Source organism: Oryctolagus cuniculus, chromosome 12 (genome assembly GCF_051225735.1).
Source record: "Oryctolagus cuniculus isolate XC-2025 breed Fujian yellow rabbit chromosome 12, ASM5122573v1, whole genome shotgun sequence".
NCBI classification, from domain to species: domain Eukaryota; kingdom Metazoa; phylum Chordata; class Mammalia; order Lagomorpha; family Leporidae; genus Oryctolagus; species Oryctolagus cuniculus.
This window is the reverse complement of record NC_142878.1, coordinates 50,800,695-50,823,388: the sequence shown is the minus strand read 5'-3', so window position 1 is coordinate 50,823,388 and position 22,694 is coordinate 50,800,695. Positions and strand designations below refer to the sequence as shown.

Genomic DNA, 22,694 nt, shown 5'->3' with positions numbered 1-22,694 from the left:
GAGGGTGGCACTGTGGCGGACGCGGCGGGATAATTAGACCGTGGACGGGGATAGGGGAAAGCTGCTGAAGAGGGAAGATTCTGGTGCAAGGCGGGGAAAGAAAAACAAAAACCACACATGAAACCACAAACCAAAAAGCTCCAACACAATCCTTGCCTTAAAACCCGCCGCTTTCTATACTGCAGGATTCTGGAAGACCTTTCTGTTTAATGGGTCAGTAACCCCAGCAACTCAGTTCTCCGATACTGTGAATTTCCTTCTAGGGAGCCTGTTTTATCTGCTCTTTAGCTCCGGTCCTTCCTGTCGGCATTTAGAGGCCAGAGTTGTTCTAACCTTGAAATAACTCCTCCAGTCCTCCGAGCTCCAGCTAATGTTCTCTTTCTCTTTACTTTCATAGCTACATGTCTTATTTATTTTTGAAAGGCAAAGGTACAGAGAGAAGGGGAGAGGGAGAGACAGGAAATTTCCATCCACGAGTTCACTCCTCAAATGGCCAAAGGCTGGGGCGGGAGCCGGGAGCCAGGAGCCGGAAGCTTCTTCCAGGTCTATCTACGAGGGTGCAGGGGCCCAAGGACTTGGGCCATCTTCTGCTGCTTTCCCAGGCCATAGCGGAGAGCTGGATAGGAAGTGGAGCAGCCAGGACTTCGACAACACTGCAGGCAGAGGCTTAACTTTCTGTGCCACAGTGCTGACGTCAGGTAAATGTCATTAAAAAAATTAAGTTTCTATTTTCTACTTACTGGTTCACCCCCTTACCACCTCCACCCCATTCTCCCCACCCCCAATTTCTTTTTTTTTTTTTTTTTTTTTTTTGACAGGCAGAGTGGACAGTGAGAGAGAGAGACAGAGAGAAAGGTCTTCCTTTGCCATTGGTTCACCCTCCAATGGCCGGCGCGGCCGGCGCGCTGCGGCCGGCGCACTGCGCTGATCCGATGGCAGGAGCCAGGAGCCAGGTGCTTTCCCTGGTCTCCCATGGGGTGCAGGGCCCAAGCACCTGGGCCATCCTCCACTGCACTCCCTGGCCACAGCAGAGGGCTGGCCTGGAAGAGGGGCAACCGGGACAGAATCCGGCGCCCCGACCGGGACTAGAACCTGGTGTGCCGGCGCCGCTAGGCGGAGGATTAGCTTAGTGAGCCGCGGCGCCGGCCCCCACCCCCAATTTCTGATACCCCCTCCCGCCAAGAGCAAACATCATATCTGATGCCTAGTTTTAAGTCGTTTTTCTTGACTTCTCATATCACCAGGTACTTGCTGCCTGTTGACTCGGGTTGGAAATGCTCATCTCTTGGTTTCAGTGAAAGTCTCATACTCTTCCGGGTCTTCCTCTTAGCTTTTTCTCAGTCTGTTGCTTGTTGGGCCTCTAAGTTCTTTTCAAGAAATTTTTATTTATTTATTTATTTTATTTTGTTAGAGATCTATGTAAAGAGATGCCCCATTCCATGGTTCACTCCCTGGATGCCTGCAGCAGCCAGGGCTGGACTGGGCCAGGCCAAAGCCAGGAGGCAGGAACTCAATGTCAGGTTTCCCCCTGTGGGTGGCAGGGACCCAAGTGCTTGAGTCATCACCTGCTGCTTCCCAGGGTGTGCATTAGCAGGAAGACTTGAACCAGACACTCTTCTGTGGGGTGCAGGTGCCCCAAGCAGCGTCTTAACTGCTGACCGTACACCTTTACCTCTAGGTTTTTAAAATGCTGGTATTTCTGAGAGCTTCTTTTCTTCCCACACTGCACTTTGCCCCAGTTATCTGTGTTTTGAATTTAGTTAACAGTGTTTTACAGAAGATTTCCCAAATCTACGCGGCAACTCAGAATTCTCCGAGCTCCTAACTCCTGTAAAAACGTCCTACTATTTATCATTTTTGGGGGGTCTGAAATCCTGTTTATTTTACTTATTAAATATCTCTCAGATCCACCTATTTATTTTTTTCTCAGCATCCTCATCCTCATTCAGATGTTCTGAAGTTCCTGTAATAGTAGAATCTCCTTAATTTTTTGTGTTTTTCCTCTCTAAACTGTTCTACATGTTGAACCTCAGTTATCTTACAAAAACACATGGGAGGAACACTGCAGTAGTATATTATATCCTAAAATGCCCAGTGCAAAATTCCTGGATAAGCTGGATATACATGAACACATTTCCATTTAAATGCATTGTGGAGTTAGCCAGACAACTAAAGGAAGTCTCCAGAGACCAAAAACTAAAGTGCGCCTTAGAATTGTTGCTATGACAAAGATTCTCTGCTTGGCCAAACTGTAGTTAGGTTTCTGAGCCTTTTCCTAGGCCCATCTTTGCACTTCCTTATAAAATCCAGGTTTTGTGGGTAAAGATTTATTTATTTATTTGAAGGGCAGAATTAATAGAGGAAGAGATAGAGCTCTCCCATTCACTACCTGAATGGCCACAATGATTGGGGCTGGGCCAGGCCAGAGCTAGGAGCCAGGAACTCCATCCAGGTCTCCCATGTGGGTGCAGGCGTCCAAGGACTTGGACTGTCTTCTGCTGCTTTCCCAGGCTCATTAACAGGGAGCTGGATTGGAAGTGGAGCAGCTGGGACTCGAACCGGTGCCCATATGGGATGCTGGTATTGTGGGCAGAGGCTTAACCTACTATGCCACAATGCTGGCCCCAAAATAAATCTTTTTTTTTTTTTTGTTCAAAAGAGATTGTTTTGACTTCAGGGACTGTGGCAATAAAAGCTGCATCCCCTGCGCCTTGCCCTCTGTGGAGATGCTGTCTGTTCTCCAGGGCTGCACCTGTTCTCACTTCTCTCCCTCCATGAAGACTTCCAGATGCCACCCTCCACTATCTGCCCTTACCTCTTCCCTGTGGGGCCTAACTCAGGAGCTGGCATCTTCTGAGCCTGCAGCATCTCTTTCTGCTGCTCTTGGCTGGGACCTGCTGTGGGGACCAAATGCCCTTGGGATGTTTCTGCTTTTAGTTTCTGAGTCAGCGAATGAGAAATGACCCAAGAATTGCCCTCCTATGTGCTTTGTCAGCACTGGAAGAGTGTGTGTGTGTGTGTGTGTGAGAGAGAGAGAGAGTGTGAGTGTGAGTGAGAGAGATTGTTTTGTATAGGTTGGACCTGAGGGCAACTAACTGTTGAACACAGCAACGTTTCATGCCCCACCAGGGGCCTCACTAGCCCATCAGTTTCATTTACTGCCCACTCAGTGGAAGGACTGCAGGTTGCACACTCTTGACCCTGTTCTGGTTGTTCTGTTTCTGGGCTGTAAATGACCATCTGGAAACTTTTCCTGGGTCTGGTTTCCCCTGGTCCTAGAATTCTGAAATTATTTATGAAGAACCAACTCCCCTCTCCCCCCAAACACACACACACACACACACACACACACACACACACACACACCCTGGCCTTGCTGATGGCAGTGGCCCTGTTCTGTGGTCTTCTCAGCCCCGTATGAGTGGAAGGTGGGTAGAGGAAGGCTAGGCCCTGGGGAAGGGACCAAGGGAGACCTGATACAGAGGTGATCCACTGCAGGTGCTGTTGGCTATATCTTTAAGATATAAGTCAGTAAATGCAATAAATCCATAATAAGACTTCTCACCACCTCTACCACAGTGACCACTTAACTTAAGCTAATGTCATCCTTTGCCTGGATTATCCCAGGAGGCTCCCTACTAGTTTTCCTGCTTTACTTCTTGCTCTGTTACAATTCATTCTCTATTTGAGAGAATAGAGACAACAGAATTGGTGTTATAAAATTTATATCAGGTCTCTTTTCTGCTTAAAGTCTTCCAACAGGTTCTGGTTTCAGAGTAAAAGCCAAAGACCTTACCATGACTTTCCAGACCCTTGGTGATCTGGTCCTCATCTGCCTCTATAACCTCACCGCCTATCACTCTCCCTGCAGCCCATCCTGTTGAAGCCACACGGGCCTAAGTTGAGCCCCACAAAACCTGAATGCTTTTCCCCTACTTGAAATACCATTCCTGGGGCTGGTGTTGTGGTGCAGAAGGTAAACCTGCCTCCTATGACACCAGCATCCCGTATGGGTGCCAGTTCTTGTCCAGGCTGCTCCACTTCTGATCTGGCTCCCTGATAATGGCCTGGGAAGAGCAGCAGAGGATGGCCCAAGTACTTGGTACCCTGCACCCACCTGGGTGAAGCTCCTGGCTCCTGGGTTCAGCCTGGCTCAGTCCTGGCCATTGTAGCCATCTAGAGAGTGAACCAGCAGATGGAAGATCTTTCTCTCTCTGTCTCTCTCTCTCTTTCTGCCTCTCCCTCTGTAACTCTGACTTTCAAATAAAATAAACAAATCTTAAAAAAATAAAAAATGAAATGCCATGCCTCCAAATGATGTGTCTCCCAGATTGCACTTCCTTCAGGTCTCTAATGAAATGTCTGTCTTCTTCAGTGTTATTTTACAAGCATATTTAAAACCGATTTTTTCTTCACCTCTAGATCTTCCTATCACTTTTGTCCTATATCCTGCTTTATGATTCATACCACTTATTATTATCTAATGTGTTACACATGTACTTGTTTTTTTTTTTATTTTTTAACTTTTATTTAATGAATATAAATTTCCAAAGTACAGCTTATGGATTACAATGGCTTCCCCCCCATAACGTCCCTCCCACCCACAACCCTCCCCTTTCCCACTCCCTCTCCCCTTCCATTCACATCAAGATTCATTTTCGATTCTCTTTATATACAGAAGATCAGTTTAGCATCCATTAAGTAAAGATTTCAACAGTTTGCTCCCACACAGAAACACAAAGTATAAAATACTGTTTGAGTACTAGTTATAGCATTAAATCACAATGTACAGCACATTAAAGACAGAGATCCTACATGAGGAGTAAGTGCACAGTGACTCCTGTTGTTGACTTAACAAATTGACACTCTTGTTTATGGCATCAGTAATCACCCTAGGCTCTTGTCATGAGCTGCCAAGGCTATGGAAGCCCCCTGAGTTCATTGACTCTGATCATATTTATTTATTTATTTTTTTGACAGGCAGAGTGGACAGTGAGAGAGAGAGACAGAGAGAAAGGTCTTCTTTTGCCGTTGGTTCACCCTCCAATGGCCGCCGTGGCCGGCGCGCTGCGGCCGGCGCACCGTGCTGATCCGATGGCAGGAGCCAGGAGCCAGGTGCTTTTCCTTGTCTCCCATGGGGTGCAGGGCCCAAGCACTTGGGTCATCCTCCACTGCACTCCCTGGCCACAGCAGAGAGCTGGCCTGGAAGAGGGGCAACTGGGACAGAATCCGGCGCCCCGACCGGGACTAGAACCCTGTGTGCCGGCGCTGCTAGGCGGAGGATTAGCCTAGTGAGCCGCGGCGCCGGCCCTGACTCTGATCATATTTAGACAAGGCCATGGTCAAAGTAGAAGTTCTCTCCTCCCTTCAGAGAAAGGTACCTCCTTCTTTGATGACCCATTCTTTCCACTGGGATCTCACTCGCGGAGATCTTTCATTTAGGTTTTTTTTTTTTTTTTTTCCCCAGAGTGTCTTGGCTTTCCATGCCTGAAATACTCTCATGGGCATTTCAGCTGGATCCGCATGCCTTAAGGGCTGATTCTGAGGCCAGAGTGTTTTTTAGGACATCTGCCATTCCACGAGTCTGCTGTGTATCTCACTTCCCATGTTGGATCATTCTCTCCCTTTTTTATTCTATCAGCTAGTATTTGCAGACACTATTCTTGTTTATGTTATCCCTTTGGTTCTTAGTCCTATCATTATGATCAATTGTGAACAGAAATTGATCACTGGGACTAGTGAGATGGCATTGGTACATGCCACCTTGATGGGATTGAATTGGAATCCCCTGGTATGTTTCTAACTCTACCGTTTGAGGTAAGTCAGCTTGAGCATACACATGTACTTGTTTGCTGCCTGTCTCCCCTCACCAGAATGTATTCTCCACAGTGGCAGGGGTTTGATTTGCCTTGTTTGCTGCTTTAGCCCTGAATTTTGAAGAGTGCCTTCATTTTGTAGATGCTTAATTGGTATTTACTGACTAAATGGAAGAAAGGTGGTAAGAGTGCACCCACATGGGATGTCGGTGCTGCAGGTGGAGGATTAACTTACTGCACCACAGTGCCGGCCCCAACAGTTGTATGATTTTTAGGAACATTTGTTAGCCTCTCTGTACCTTAGTTTTCTTATCTGTAAAATGAGGATAACAGTAGTAACAGTGCCTCAGAGGGTTGCTATGAAGACTAATAGGTTAAAACATTTAACTTTCTGAGAGCAGTTCATAGTACATAAATTTGATAAATGCCAGGCATCCTCATCACCATCACCATCATCACCTGAAATTAATAGCTGGGACGTTAGAACTGTAAGAGGAGGCAGAACTCTGGAAATCGGGAAGAAAGGAGAGGATGCAGAATGTGAGGAGGGATTCACAGCTTTTTGGACAGATTGCATTTTCCCAAGATGGCTGCACCAGTGTCTCAGTTTCACATGCTACTCTGGAGCCTTCCTACTCCCCATCAAGTGATGGATGTATGTCCCTTTCCTGATCCCGAATGGGTATTTATGATTGCCTCAAGCGGTATGGCCTCTGGGATTGGTCATAAAAATGTCACACAGATTCACCTTATTATTTTGGGATGCTCACTCTTAGCACCCTTCCACCATGCTAGGAGGAAGTCAGAACCAACCACGAAGAAAGGTCATGGAGAGGACATGCACTGGTGTTCCTGCTGGTCGCCCAGGTGAGGTCCTCGTCAATGGTCAGCAACAACTGCCAGGTGTTTGAATGAAGATGCCCTTGGTGAGTCGCCCCCAGCCTTTGAGTCCTCCAAGGTAAGGCACCAGACTGCAGCAGAGACCAGGTGTCCCTTCTGTGTCCTTTCTGAATCCCTAAATCACAGAATCGTGAACAGATACTATATTCCAAACTTTAGAGCAGTTTGTAGTGCCGATGACATTGGGTAATTTTTCTGTGTTTATTGGCCATTTCGCTATCTTATTTTATTAACTTTTGTTCACATCTTATTTGTGTTGCTATTGAGTTGTCTGATTTTTCTTATTGATTGATAGGTATAATTTTGTGGGTTATACATGTAAGCCCTTTGTTGTTCCTTTCTCCTTTTATCGCTATGTTTTCATCCTCTCAAAGACATGTTTTGATGATTAGAAGTCCTTGTGATATTTCAATTTATTAAGTCAATTTTTCTCCATGGCAATGGATCTAAATGATGGGGTGATTTTATCATATAAAATATAGAACACAGAGTTAAATATAAATACAGATAAATAGTGAAAAAAGCTAATATAAGGATTTTTCAGCCAACATTTGGGACATATTATTCTGTGTCTCTACCTCTATTGATGTATTTTTTCTTGTAGTTGTTTATCTAATTTTCTGATTTAACTGGGAATCCTATTTTTTCTTCCTCCACCTAAATCTGGCAACCATGACCCTAGGGGACATTTGACAATAGCTTGGAGACATTTTTTGGTTGCCAAAACTGGGGATGGGGAGCAGCGGACTCTCTGGTGGGAAAGAGGCCAGGGGGCTGCTGAATATCCTACAGTGCCTAGGACAGCTCCCCACAAATAAAATTATTTGATTCAAAATATAAATAGAAGTTGAGGGCCAGCGCCGTGGCTCACTAGGCTAATCCTCCACCTAGCGGCACCGGCACACCGGGTTCTAGTCCTGGTCGGGGCGCCGGATTCTTTCCCGGTTGCCCCTCTTCCAGGCCAGCTCTCTGCTGTGGCCCGGGAAGGCAGTGGAGGCTGGCCCAAGTGCTTGGGCCCTGCACCCCATGGGAGACCAGGAGAAGCACCTGGCTCCTGTCTTCGGATCAGCGTGGTGCGCCCGCCACAGTGCGCTGGCCGCGGCAGCCATTGGAGGGTGAACCAACGGCAAAAGGAAGACCTTTCTCTCTGTCTCTCTCTCTCACTATCCACTCTGCCTATGAAAAAAAAAAAAGTTGAGAAACTTTCTTTAAGGTTAGTGCTTGTTATGTGCTTGAAAATTTTTTTTCTAAGCTCCAAGATGATAAAGATCTTTTCCTAGCACATAGTTTAGAAGTTTTGCAGTTTCACCTTTCATGTGTAGATCACTTGAAATTGATGTTTGTGTGTCTGTGAAATAGGGGTCAAATTTTTCACTTTCCCTCATGAATATTGACTTGGCCCAGCAATATTCAATACTCGATATCAGTGACTCTCTTTTTCCAATCCTCTGCAGTTCCTCCTTTGCCATAAACCAAATGTTTCTAGACTGTTTGTCCCATTGCTCTAGTTGATTGCCTTTGCCTCAACACCACCTGTACTAATGACAGTATTTTAAAACAAATCTTGATGTTCTGGAGTATTTTAGATTGGGTTTCCCCAGAAACAGATCCTAATACAAGGATCTGGGTGAAGGTTGTTTAATTGTGATGTGATTCCTGGAAATGTTAACAGAGGAGTGAAGAAGTAAAACAAGAAGGAGAGAAAATACATAGTGTGTTACTGAGCAGATTACTTCTGTGGGCAACTGGGGATGTATCTCACCTGGACTTTTGGGATATAGTATGGAATACACCTTGGCACTGTCCCACCCAAAGAGGTCTGAAACTGGGTTGTTTATCTATCAATTCTCTCTCCCTTCCATCCATCCATCCTTCCTTGCTTCCCTCATTCTCTCTCTTTTCTTTTTCTTTTCTTTTCTTTTCTTTTCTTTTCTTTTCTTTTCTTTTCTTTTCTTTTCTCTTCTCTTCTCTTCTCTTCTCTTCTCTTCTCTTCTCTTCTCTTCTCTTCTCTTCTTTTCTGTTGCATGGGGGAGGGGGAGAGGTATCTTAAGGAGTTGGTTCACACTGTTGTAGAAACTAGCAAGTCTGAAATCTGTAGGGTAAGCTGATAGGTTGGAAATTTGGAAATTCAGGTTGATGTTGCAATTTTGAGCCTGAATTCCTCAGGGCAGCAGGCTGGCGACTCACACAGCATTTCTGGGTTGCAGGCTTGAAGAGATTTCTATTTCAGGAAACCTCAGTGTTTGTTTTCAAGGTCTTTAACTGATTGGGTAAAGTTCTCCCGCCCCTTGCCCCCGCCCATTGTAGAACTTAACTGAAAACATACCTTTATAGGGATGGTGTGGTTGGTCCTAAGTCGTTATTAATGTTTTTAAAGATTTATTTATTTTTGTTTTAAAGAGTTTAAAGAGTTACAGGGGGAGGGGCTGGTGCTGTGGCATAGCAGGTAAATCCATGCATTTAGGATGCAGTACCGGCATCCTAAATGGGCACTGGTTCGAATCCCAGCTGCTCCACTTTCGATCCAGTTCTTGCTATGGCCTGGGAAAGCAGCAGAGGATAGCCCAAGTCCTTGGGCCCCTGTACCCGTATGGAAGACCCAAAAGAAGCTCCTGGCTCCTAGCTTCAGATCAGTGCAGTTCTGGCTGTTGTGGCCATCTGGGGAGTGAACCAGTGGATGGAAGACCTCTCTCTCTCTCTGCCTCTCCTTCTCTCTCTGTGCAACTATGACTTTCAAGTCAATAATAAATCTTAAAAAAAAAAGAGAGAGAGAGAGAGAGAGAAAGAGATGTGTTCCATCCTCTGGTTTGCTCCCCAGATGACTGCAATGGCTGGGGCTGGGCCAGGCTGAAGCCAGGAGCTTCTTCTGTGTCTCCCACCACTTGGGGCCTCTTCCTCTGCTTTCCCTGGTGCATCAGCAGGGAGCTGGATTGGAAGTGAAACAGTTGGGACTTGAACTCATGCCCATATGGGATGCCAGCTCTGCAGGCAGTGGCTTAACCCTCTATGCCATGATGCTGGCCCCAAGGCCATTATTAACCATCATTACCTTCCTCCTCTGGCATCCTTTTTTACTCCCACCCCCATCCCAACTCCTTGGCAAACACTCCTGTTGGTTTATGTTATTCAGAGGAGTAACCTGGACCTTCTCTCTGTGTCTTGGTTATGGTAGTGTTGCAGCCTTTGCATGTTATAACTGTCACTGGGTGTAGAAGGGCACCAACCTTGGAAGGGATTAGTACGCATCTCTTGGGAGTGGGGTAGGTCTCATGTGACTGGATTAGGTTTTTTCTTTTTTTGATTCTTTGGCTAAGACAGCAGAAGAGATGATTTATTGTACATGTGTTACACTTGGCCACGGTTGAGAACGGAACTAGTCCAGAATGCCACAGGCCCAGCACAGAGGGCCGTCAGGGACTGTTTTGGTGTCAGCAAAGTGGGTCTCATAGGTGGTTTCAACGTTCCACTGGTGATGGACATTTCAGGTCTTTTGAGACAAATTAGAGATAGTAGCAAGCAGTCCAGCACCTTGTACCAGCGTCCTGGTGTCCAGCACTTCTTTCTTCTGCTCCTTAGGCCATCACAAGTACACAGCCAGCAGTTTACTTGGACCTCTGTCTCATCTTTTTTCTTTTGCTCTTCAGTCTGCACATTCACATCTTCCTCCACTTGGCTCTCATGGCATGGAGGTCTCCAAAAAGATGTCGCTAAAGCCAGGAGCTGGCTTAGTTCTTATGAGTGAGTTGCTGTAAAGTGAGGCCACTGTGTGTTCTTGGCCCTTCTGCACCTGGCCAGTTCTCTTTCTGCTTCTGGGGCCATATTGAGACATAGGCAGATGGTCATGTAAGGCTTTTAGAATTTTCAGCCGAGGCTGGCATTGTGGTGAAGCAGGTAGGGCCGCTGCCTGCAGTGCTGGCATCCCGTGAGGGTGCCGGTTCAAGTCCCGGCTGCTCTACTTCCAGTCCAGCTCTCTGCTGTGGCTTTGGAAAGCATTGGAGCATGGCCCAGGTCCTTGGGCCCCTGCACTCACTTGGGAGACCCAGAAGAGGCTTTGGGCTCCTGGCTTTGGATCAGTTCAACTCCGGCTGTTGTGGCCATCTGGGGAGTGAACCAGCAGATGGAAGACCTCTCCCTCTCCCTCTCCCTCTGCCTCTGCCTCTGCCTCTGCCTCTGCCTCTGCCTCTCTATAACTCTACCTTTCAAGTAAATAAATAAATCTTAAAAAAATTTTTTTCAGCCACCAGAGACCGTGAGCCAAATAAACCTCTTTCCTTTATAAATTACCTAGCATCAAGCATTCTGTTATAGTCTCAAAATATGAACTAAGACTGGACTTCACATCAGCTCTCCACCCTGCTCTGAGCCCCACCTTTTGTGAGCTGCTTCAGCAGCCACCCTGTCCTGTGGCTTGCAGGGAGAGTTGCCAGTAGGAGCGCTGGCAGGAGAAGAGCAAGGTGGTGGAATTTCTTCACACACTCTTTCAACCATTGCTTGTGTTCCTTTCTCTACCACCACCCTCGGCTCCTGTCGGGTAGCGACAGCTGAGCTAGCGGAGGCAGAGCTGCACCTCTTCCTTCCCAGTTCCAGTGACTGCCCCTTCCCCGACCCCTTCGTGCTGAATTGGCAGAGATGGCTTCTCACTCTTGCAAGCTCTGGGGTGCACCATCTACCCCTGCCCCCTTTGCCAAGAGTCCCTCCATTGGACTTTCCTAAGGTATCTTGCATGGTGGTTTGCTGGGACCCGACAGAAAGGCCCTTTGGGGATAAAGGCCAAAGAGCAAGGCAATGTGATTGTCTCATGGTCCCGAGGTGGAGCTGTAATGGAAAGCATGTGTCAGTGTCCACGCACATTTCCAAGCCAGGAGGCTCAGCAAAGATGATAAGGTCATGTGCTGGATGAGGCTCAGAGGAGAGTCTCACCAGGAAAATCATCATGGAAACGAGTGCTCGGAGCTTCCTGCCTACCCCCGCCTGATGATGCGCTCATTGATAAGGAAGTGGGCCCAAAGCAATGCAGCCAACGCCTCTTCAGAGGAGCAGCTGCATTTGATCATCTTAAAGCCTGGAAACAAAAGCCCAAGCCCAAACCCCAAACACATAAACTACCCAAATCAGTTGAAAACACTGAAAGGTTGAGTAAGGACAGAAGCCTCACGTGATTTAATCAAAACCAGAGACCCAGTAAATAATGGCTCCAGCCACGGATCACAGAACCTGGACGGATGTCTGCGAGCTTTCTCTCTGCCTCCCTGCAGCCTGGCAGACAGAGAGCTGCTGCATGGAAGGGCAGCCTCCGACGGTTTGTGTGAGGGAAGTCAGTCATGGGATAGTTTACAGGGGGAAGAGGAATACACAAGCCTGCTTAGAACCTCATCTTCTCATGAATTCCTTTTATTATGTGCACTGCTGTGCCTTGGTCAGTGCTGTGCAGGACAGGCCTGGGACATCCTCTCCCTTTGGGTTGCGTTAACTCTCTCTCTTTCTCTAAGATTTATTTATTAGAAATTCAAAGTAGGAGAGAGAGAGAGAGAGAATTTTCCATCTGCTGGTTCACCCCCAAATAGCCACATTGGCCAGGGCTGGGCCAGGTCCAAGCCAGGAGCCATGAGCTTCTTCTGGTTCTCCCATGTGGGTGCAGGGGCCCAAGCACTTGAGCCATCTTCCACTGTTTTCCCAGGCACATAAGCAGGGAGGTGGATCAGAAATGGAGCAGCAGAGAATCAAACTGGTGCCCATATAGGCTGGTGACATCACAGATGGTGGCTTAACCCGCTATGCCACAATGCTGACCCTGTGTTTAACCTCTTGAGCTGAAGGGTGGAGCTGACATAATTCCCCACATTTGGGTCTCAGCACCAGCCAGAGGCGGAGCAGCGGGAGCAACCCCAGCATCTCAGAATCAAATCTCTACAGCTGGAGGCTCTGGTCTTTCTTGTGTGGGGGCCGCTGCCACGGGCTGAATCCGGGCATTGGGCCCTGAATAGCAGGACTTGTAGTGTCAGCTTCCAGGCCGCCTTACGGTAGCTCCCAGAGAACTTCCCTCAACACTGGGTCTGGGGAGTCACGGTCTCTCCTGCTCTTTGTCCTGGGGACCTGGTTCTGCAATCTTTTGAGAAGGTTTATCTGGCATGTGTGCCATCTCTCCATTTATATTCCAGAACCCCAGAAGTTTCCCCAGGAAGAATCCCTTGTTCCTTTGTGTTTGATGTTCGATCATGTCTGTTATAAAAAAATTCAGTGTAGTTGTTTTAAGTTAATTTTAAGATACCCCATCACCTGCAGTCTCCTAAACAGGTACACTCATTGTCACGTGGTTGAAGTATGGTCCACACCCATATTTTTTAGCCTCAGCATTATGCTATGCTTGGAGCTGAGGCAGGGCAGTGGCTCCATGTAGGAGAGGAAGGGGTTTCAGAAGCTTCTCCTCATCCTGTCTTACACAAGGGAAGAGTCTTATTTCCAGGAGAGAGGAAGGGGTCATCTTTTAGTAGATAGTCCATCAGAAATGTTTAAAAGGGTTTTATTACAAACATTTTCAAACATATGCAAAGTAGAGATGATTGTCTAGTAAACTCAATGTATGTATTACCTGGCTTCAACCTTAATCAATACATGGTCAGTTTAGCTTTATTTACACAACATTCCCTTCCTCATGCCAGCTATTGCTCCCCCTCAATCTGCTAATTATTTTAAAGCAAATCTCAGACATCACCAAACCCTCTTATCAGCTACACCTAAATCCTGGATCTCACAGGGGAGTGACCCTGTTCTAAGCTGTGTCCTTGGATTGCCCCAGACCTCCAGTAGCCTCACCAAAGCCTCCTTTCTGGGGGTCAGGGTGGGGCTCTTCCTCCCATTCATGTACATGGTGTCTCACCCCAGCGGGACAGGCAGGGAATCTTTCTCAGGAAGGCATCAGCCCTGAACTTTAGGGGCATGTCTAGTTAAGTGGGGTGGTTGGAGGAATGATAGCTACCAGGCAGAGACAGAGAGGACCCTTAGCTGTCTAAACATTTGGAGGGTAGTCTTGGCCTTGGAGTTAAACTTAATTCGGTATGAACAAAGCAGGCAGATGTAGACTCTCATCAGAAATGAGCAGGATGCACATTTTTGTTCAAGAACTCTTTCTTTCTTAGATTTATTTATTTGAAAGGCAGAGTAATAGAGAGAGAGAGGGAGAGGCACAGAGAGATCTTCCATCTACTGGCTTATTCCTTAAATGACCACAATGGCCAGAGCTGGGCTGATCTAAAACCAGGAGCCGGGAACTTCTTCCAGCTCTACAATGTTGGGGCAGGAGCCCAAGCACTTGGGCCATCTTCTGCTTTCCCAGGCACATTAGCAGGGAGCTGGATTGGAAGTGGAGCAGCCTGAACTTGAACTGGCGCCCAAATGGGATGCAGGGGTTGCAGGCAGTGGCTTTACCCCTTGCACCATGACATCAGCCCCTCAAGAACTTTCTCATCATCTGAGTAGTCTGAGAGTGGAGGAGTCACCTAGGCTTGGTGATCACTTAGTGAGGGTGCAATGGGAGAATCTAAGCATTTGGTTAGGGTGGCAGGTGTTAACTAAGCTCCCTTAAATGAGTTTTCCAGTTCCTAAGAGAATTAGACATAGAGGAAGGGTTCTTGTTTAAGTGCCAGAAACTTTGTGTGACCATAGGATCCCTTTTACCTCTTCATGTCCTACTCGTAGTTAGGGTTTTGGACTAGGTGATGGCAAGGATAGCTAACTATCTGGGGCCCTTATGCATTTTAAGCAAGTATTTATAAAGCACTGAAAACAAGCCGGCGCCGCGGCTCACTAGGCTAATCCTCCGCCTTGCGGCGCCAGCACACCGGGTTCTAGTCCCGGTCGGGGCGCCGGAGTCTGTCCCGGTTGCCCCTCTTCCAGGCCAGCTCTCTGCTGTGGTCCGGGAGTGCAGTGAAGGATAGCCCAGGTGCTAGGGCCCTGCACCCCATGGGAGACCAGGATGGGTGCCTGGCTCCTGCCATCGGATCAGCACAGTGCGCTGGCCGTGGCGGCCATTGGAGGGTGAACCAAAGGCAAAGGAAACCTTTCTCTCTGTCTCTGTCTCTCACTGTCCACTCTGCCTGCCAAAAAAAAAAAAAAAAAAAAAAAAAAAAAGAGAGATATAAAGCGCTGAAAACAGCTGAGTGAGACATGGAGAAATGAAGGCACAAAGAAGCAAGTATTTTCCCCAAGGTCACGTAGATATTATATTATAACGCTGGGTGGATCGTCCAGAGGTGATGAGCTTAACCACCATGCAATACTAATTTTCAGGATAAATTTTAGCATGAATCATCCTGTGATTCTAGGATTAAATGAGATAAAATATGTGACCTTTGCACTATTTCCACATCAGAGATAGACCTCATCCTACAGTTTCCTCAGAACAAGGTTGATACAGTTTTCTTTTTCAGACAGATTTTTAGATAGGCTGTGCTCCTTCTGGGATATTAACATCATGCAGAACTCTCAAAGACCATGAGCTGTGACAGGACAAATCCTGAGCTTGTGATGTTGGCTTTTGTGTCCCTGTGGTTGGGACACTGCCAGCGCAGACACCAGGAACCTTTTTATTCACAAGGTGCCATACTCCAGGTGGCCAGCAGAGGGAGCCTTGTCCCCAAGTCAGGTTAAGAGCTGCTGCCACTGATTCCCTTGTCAGGCGGTTCTCGTTCCACGTGGCGCTGGGCAGATGTGAAAGGTTGAGTCGTTTTCCAGCAGAGGCCCTTCCTGCCTTAGAGGTCTGGTCCCTGTTCAGCCAGGGCCTGGGACAGGAGAGAGGTCCTGGTGCAATCCCTGCGGGCTCTGGGAGCCCCGAGTGGAGGAAGAACCTGCTCAAGTCCAGGAGGTCAGGGGAGGGTTTAGAAGGGGAGGGACAAGAGTTGGCAGAGGGGACAAGCAGGTTGGAGGAGGACATGCTGGCGTCTTGCAGCTGAGCTGGGTTCTGGGTTGATACCAGGGCAAAGCAGGGTGGTGACGAGAAGGGCTAGGCAGGTGGCTGCGGATGGAGCATGGCCAGATTCTGGGACTTGGGAGTGGTATGGGGCAGGACTCAGAAGGAACGCCAAGCCATGACTTTAAGAGGGCACGCCAGCTGTCCCTGTGTCATTTGCAACGGTAGGGTGGATAGGAGATCCGGGGATTCCAGGGGAGCCCTTGCTTCCGAAGAGCCATGGAAGACAGGCCTGGCTCTGCAGGGATGTGTAAGACCTCCATGCCTGTTGTGGGGCTGGTGGTGGGCGAGCTAGGTGGGGATGAGAAGGCGCAGAGCCATTCCCACTCTGATCCCAACACTGCATGAAGTGGCTCTGCTGGGAAGTGGGGACCCGGGAGAAAACAAGAGGGCCCTGGGGCTTCATCCCGTGGGGAAGGAAAGGAAAAAGAAACAAGCATAATGTAAGCCCTTGGACTAGGTTCCTCCTCTCCTCAACTCCGCTTCCTCTTTGCCTGGTAGGGGGTCTAGGGAGAGGCCTCTGTTGGCTGCTGGGGTGAGGTTGAGGGGTGACCCCCGAGGCCCTATCCTTGGAGAGCAGCCCCTCCATGCCCCTTTGGGTCACCGTAGGTTGCTGGCTCTTGCACTTCCTCACTTTTCCTCCCCAGGTGCCTCATGGATACTTACTTTGGAGCAGGTAAACAAAGGTCGCAGTCTAGTTGGAGGGAACCCTCTCCATGCTCAATGCCAGTGGCCCTTTGCCTATGATTAAAATCAGGTTCTTCTTGCTGTCGAGTTTGAGTTCCTTATGCATTTTGCATATAAAATCTTTATGAGATAGAGGTTGTTTCTTCATTCTGTTGATTGCTTCTTTGGTTATGTAGAAGCTTCCTTTTTTTAAAAAAATTTATTTATTTGGAAGATGGGTGGAGAAGGGAGATCTTCCATCCACTGGTACCTTCCCCAAATGCCTGCAACAGCCATCGCTGGGTCATGTCTCTTTTGCATCTCAGATTGAAGCCTCACAGATGGTTTATCTCCTCTTGTCAAGGTTGGCTATGTGGAGGGCCTTGTGTGGCACCACCTGCCTTCTTCATGTGATATACTTTACCACTGGTCTTCAAATAAGGGTGATTCCCTCCTTCCCCAGCCCTCAGGGACATTTAGTAATTCCTGGAGACATTTCAGCAATCACAGCTTGTCACATTGTGGGAAGAGGTGTGTGGACTCCAGCTTCTAGTGGGGAGAGGCAGGGATCTCTAAATATCCTATATCTGATTTGCAATTCAAAATGTCCTTAGTTATTCTTGATATTACTAAAGGTAAGTCTGAACTGATGCAGGACTGATGATTAAGGTAAGGAAGGGTCTGGTGTCATTTCTTGTTTAAAATGCAAGTATGGATCTTCAGTCTCCAGGGAAATCCTTTCTTTTCTTTTTTTCTTTGGACTTTCTTTTCTAATTTAAAATTATTTACTTTTTATTTCATTTGAAGGAAGGGGGAGGGAGAGAGAGAGAAAGAGATTGAGATCTTCCATCCTTACATTCACTTCTCAATACCTGCAAGAGGTGGAGCCGGGGCAGGCTGATATCAGGAGCCAAGAGCCTAATCTGGATCTCTCCTGTGGGTGGTAGGGACCTAAGTACTTGGGCCGTCTCTTGCTGCCTCCCAGCACACACATTAGCAGGAAGCTCCCAGGGTGCACATGAATAGGAAGCTGGATTTGAAGCAGGATGGGACTCCAGGCCTTCCAACGTGGGATGTGGACAGCCCAAGTGGCATCTTATCACCATGTCAAAGTCTGCCCCTGTAATTTTGTTTTTAAAGATTTATTTATTTTATTTGAAAGGCAGAGTTACAGAGACAGGGAGAAACAGAAAGAGATCTTTTGTCTGCTGGTTCACTCCCCAAATGGCTGTAATAGCCAAGCCTAGCCAGGCTGAAACCAGGAGGCTGGAACTCCATCTGGGTTTCTCACATGGGTAACAAGGCCCCAAGGACTTGGGTCACCTTCTGCTGCCTTCCCAGGCACATTAACGTGGAACTGGATTGGAAGTGGAGCAGCCAAGACCTGAACTGGTGCTCCTTATGGGCTGCTGGCATCATAGGTGGTGTCCCAACCTGCTATACCACAATGCTGGCCCTCTGCTCCTTTAGTTTTAAAAAACCTATTTATTTATTTATTTATTTACTCACTCACTCACTCAAGAGGCAGAGAGACAGAGTGATAGAGACACAGAGAAGCACACAAAGTGCACCCATCTGCTGCTTTACTTCTCCAATGCCCACAATGGCCAGGGTGGGGTCACGCTGAAGCCAGGAACTGGAAACTCAATTCAGGTGTCCCACGTGGGTGATAGGAACCTAATTTTTGGAGCTGTTGTCTGCCACCCCCCGGGTTTCGCATTAGCAGGAAGTTGGATCAGGAACTGAAGCTGAGTATCAAACCCAGGCACACCAATATGGGATGCGAGCATCTCACCCTGTGGCCTAATGCCCACCCCACCCCTGGTTTTCTTTCATTGCTTCCGCTCTGACTCTGTCTCTGTCGTAGTCTCTGTTATGTCTCTTTCTGAGTCTCATACATACCCACACCCACGTTTACCCACTCCTCTTCCAAATCTTCTAGTTGCTTGGGCTGGGTGTCAGGTCGCCAAGCTTAGAAGAAGAGAGGAGACACATACTCAGGCCTGGAAGCTGAGTCTTCACTGAGCTTTACTGAGAGTTCTGTGACCTGCAGAAGCCTTCTGGAGGCTCAGGGGTGTTGCAGGACTCTAGCAGGAACCAGAGGAGAGCGGAGGTGAGGAGCACAGAGAACCAGCACGGGCGCAGTTCCAGATTCCCGCTCAGGCTGACCCAGGCTCCAGAGTTAATTCTCCTTCAGGACCTTGTTGATCCAGGGCCGGTAGTAGGAAATTCGGGTGAAGACAGATGGGGGCATTGCATTCTTGTGTGCATAGGATGCAATGCCCTGGGCCACCCTAGCACACAGAAGAGGGCCCCAGAGTCTCCCTGTTGGGGTTGAGGAGAGAGAGAGAGAGAATATGAACACAGGTGAGCCAGGGAAGTCTACCACTCCTGCCTGTAGGTCCCGGCTTGGACCCCGTCAGGCCTGGAATCAGGGGTCTGGGCTGCTCCTGGGGTTGTATATCTAGTTCTCATGTCCCTTCCTTGTATTACTCCATGTGCCCTGTGCAGCAGACAGGGATGGATGGGCACCCTGGCCTGGGCCAGAGGAAGGTGGACAATTCCTGTGAGCCCAGACCTGTCCCTGGCTAACGCTCTTCTGATGCCATCTCCTTCCGCGAGAACTCTGGTCCCTGTCAAGGGGATCATGGAGAAGAACCCTAGGCAGACGATCACCTTGAACACATTGTTTGCCCATGCAGAGCTGGAGATTGTGGTTAAAATCTGGGAAGTGCTGGCAGGCCGGCGGATCCAGGAGTCTCAGCTTCACCTCTTGTAGAACATTTGAGTGTGACTCTTTCACACTTGTTTTTCCCCAGCCAACTGCCCGGCACATCCTCCCTGGTGGGATAAAGTTGGACTGGGGCAGGAGGGGGAGCGTCCCCACGGTCAGGGTCAGGTTGGCTTTCTCCTTCAACTGTGAGGGGAATGAGGGGCTGTCGGTGCCAGAATTGGGCACCGCGGCAGCTGGAGGCAAGCAGGGAGGGCCAGGGCGCAGGGCTTCAGGGGAGAGGGAACAGTTGAGAGGCAGGCAGTGGGGACCTGGAGGAGAAGCCTAAGAGGACAGGAAGCAGACAGGAGAAGATGTCACCTTCAGCAACATGACGTCATGGCGAATAAAAAAGTCAGCGTATTTTGGATGAGGAAATTGCTTTACAACCTCCAGCTTCTGCCACGTGCCTTCTTTCTCTCTCTGGTTATGGGCTTCCAGGGTGACTTTTATAGAGCTGTTGTGAGGAAGAAGGAAGGACAGGGTGACAGCTTGGGATGTCATCTGGGAATGTGCCGCTTCCGAGTAAAGGGAGCTGGAGTCCATCACTGGACTCCACCCATTCCCCCTCCAGGACCACCCATGCTGTCTGGGGACTCAGGGAGGAGACACAATTTCCAGGACCCCTGGGGGTTGCAACGAGGATGACCAGGCCCCGGAGGGGCCAAGGCTGAGGTTTCCTAATTCAGGGAGCCCTGTGTGGGGGCCAGCTCTCTGGAGCCAGAGATATCAGAGGAGAGGGGATGTGGTGGTGTCCCTGGGGACCCTGTCCTCTGTCTCCCACAGAAAGGATGGGTTGTAGATCCCGAGTATGCCAGGCTAGTGTTGCTGGAAAGGGCATGGATGGTGCAGCTCAGAGTTGCCGGGGTCCTGGAAAGTGAGCCTCATGTCTTATGTGTTGGGGTGGGGGGAGGGGAGCTAGTTTTCCAGGTGGGACCCTGGGGGAGACCTCTTGTTCCCCTGGAGGGGAGCTGAGCACCATGATTGAGGCTCAGGGTGCCTCTCCAATTGGGAGGCCAACTTATCTAAGCCCAGGGGTCTTCTCTCCCAGGAAAGTTGCTGCGGGTCCAGGAGCCCCTCTTCAGGCCCCCTCCTCAGGCGTGTGCCACGTTGATACCCTGGTTGTTTATGACAGAGAGGAAAACAGGACTCTGTTGTCTCACCTTCCTGCGCAGTGAGTGGCTGTCAGCACGAAGTTCCGTCTTATCAGGAAGCCACCGCACAGGGTTCTGGGAAGTGGTGATTTCCAGGAGGGCCATGTAGGGGCAGGAGTGTGGCTTGCTCTCTGTGCCTCTGATGATCTCCCCTAGAACAGAGAACCCCAAGGCCTGATCGTAGACATCACCACTCTCTCCAGAGGGGGCACTGTTTACCCTGAAGTTGTGCCAGGCATCCCTTGCAGCACATCCTTGCCCTCTCTTCTGCCCCGCGTCCCCTTAGGTCTCCTGGATCTGTGTTCACCACCCACAACCTCCCACACACATTCTCATTCTTTCCTCTGGCGGCAACAGCTGACTCTGCTTTTGGTGCTTTTCAGATATTTCCCTCTCAGATGCCCTCTCCCCCACAACCCTCCTCTCTGTGCAGGACAAGCTGTTCGAGTCCCACAGCCCAGGCGCGGTGACACAGAATGGCCAAATCACAGCGGAGCGTGAATGCCTGAAGCTCAGAAGCTGAGGGGCCCCTTCCTGTTTCCCCAAGGATACCCTTTTTCCTCCCACTGGCTCCGGGATTTCCTGCAGTCCATGTGGAACGCTTTATTTCTGGGAATTCACCTAGGCTACAGATTAGGAGGTGAGTATATCCCAGTGGAAACGTCACTCTGGGATACCTGAAGACAGCTCCCGGGGCCCTGTGTCAGAGCCAGCTCTACTCGCACAGAACAGCTTGGTTTCATTAGCGGCTCCTGCAGGTTGCAGGGGGAGGACCCGATACTCACCAGCTTCGGTTCTGGAGCCCAGGAGCAAGAGCAGCAGACACAGGGAGAGAAAGGACATCTTCTCAGGGAGGCTGCCCGGCAGGCACTGGCTGTGTTTTCCAGTTTGGGGTTTTATTGCCCCAGCAGACAGGGGCGGAGCAGACTGGTAACTACAGACTACTCAGCTAGGTTGCCTTCTCTCATTCTACTCTATGTTCTGGCTAGAAGTTCCCCGAGAATTACCCTCTGTCTTGCTAGAGGTGAAACTGAGGCCCTAACTCCAGTGTCCTGATTCCTAGGATGAAGCCTCTACACCCTGGTGCCTTATTTGGAGTGGAGAGCAGGAAATGGAGGGATCCTGTCTTTCCTAGGGGGGAGCTGATTTAAAAGCCCATTGGGGGTCTTTACAGTGAGCATTCAGAAGCACGTGTACTTTTTTTCCCCTGAAGATTTATTTATTTATTTGAAAGAGTTATGGGGAGAGAGAGAGAGCGAGCGAGTGAGCTCTTCCATCCACTGGTTCACTCCCCACATGACTGCAATGGCCAGGCCGAAGCCAGGAGCCAGTAACTTCATCTGGGCCCCCATGTGGATAGCAAGGTTTCAAGCACTTGGGCCATCTTCCGCTGCTTTTCCTAGGCCATTAGCAGGGAGCTGGATTGGAAGTAGAGCAGCCAGGACATGAATCAACACCTGTATTGGATGCCAGCATTGCAGGTGGCAACTTTACTGGCTATGTCATGATACTGGCCCCATGTACTTCTAAGGTTGTGGCTCACAGTATGAGATAAAGACCCAATGCACTTTCAGGCATGGAAAGCCAAGACACTGTGGCAGAAAAATGTCCTACATGAGGATCTCTGTGAGAGAGACCCCAGTGGAAAGAAGTGGGCGTCAAAGAAGGAGATACTTTTCTCTGAAGGGAGGAGAGAACCTCCACTTTGCTTATGGCCTTGTCTAAATATTGAAGGACTTTGTGGATTCAAAAGGCTTCTGTAGCCTTGGCAGCTCATGTCAAGAGCCTCAAATGATTACTGACATCATACATAAGAGTGTTAATTGTTAAATTAACAACAGGCGTCACTGTGCACTTACTTCCCATGCAGGACTTCTATTCTCAATGAGTTGTACTATGAGAATTAATTGTAAAACTTGTTCTCAAACAGTTTTTTTTTGTGTGTGTGTGCAAACTGTTGAAATCTTTACTTAGTATAGAGTTGGTCTTCTGTGTACAAAGTTAATTGAAAATGAATCTTAATGGAGAATGGGACTGGGAATGGGAGTGGGAGGAGGAGGTGGGGTGGAAGGGCGGATATGATGGGAAGAATCACTATATTCCTCAAGTTGTACTTATGAAATTTGCACTCATTACATAAAAGGTTTCTTTGAGGAAAAAAAATCAGAACATGAAGAATTAAAAAAAAAACCCAATGTGCACACACACATATGCATACATGAGCACAAAACATGCACATGTAGATGAATAAAAAGTTTCAGGAGACAGTACTTATCCTAATCATGTACAATGCTTTCTGTTAGTTTTCCTTCTATTCCACTACCTGTTAAAACCTGACCAGCACCCAGTTAAAGATGTCTATCTGCAATTTTGCAGAACACTGGTCTGGATCTCCTTCTTCCTCTGAACCAGATTGCTCATTG

General features: G+C 48.6%; 1 protein-coding gene and 1 long non-coding RNA gene across 7 annotated transcripts in view; one reads left to right on the top strand and one right to left on the bottom strand.

Annotated features, from left to right (window-relative positions):
• Nucleotides 1-22,694, top strand: part of LOC149123023 (uncharacterized) — a 53,380-nt gene that overhangs the window by 123 nt on the left and 30,563 nt on the right. Inside the window, exons 1-4 of one of the 6 annotated variants that reach the window (XR_016217479.1) lie at nucleotides 9-213; nucleotides 603-698; nucleotides 6,612-6,742; nucleotides 20,705-20,911. This is a non-coding gene — a long non-coding RNA (uncharacterized LOC149123023). Of the gene's footprint in view, nucleotides 1-8; nucleotides 214-602; nucleotides 699-6,611; nucleotides 6,743-20,704; nucleotides 20,912-22,694 lie in introns of those variants that run through there. The other 5 variants (XR_016217480.1, XR_016217478.1, XR_016217481.1 and 2 more) reach the window with 5 other exon arrangements.
• LOC100008644 (chymase-like) lies at nucleotides 18,284-21,114 on the bottom strand. The gene is given in 6 exon segments (XM_070053812.2): nucleotides 18,284-18,672; nucleotides 19,024-19,264; nucleotides 19,439-19,574; nucleotides 20,281-20,340; nucleotides 20,342-20,423; nucleotides 21,057-21,114. Coding segments are annotated over 6 exon segments (720 nt in total). The 3' UTR covers nucleotides 18,284-18,529.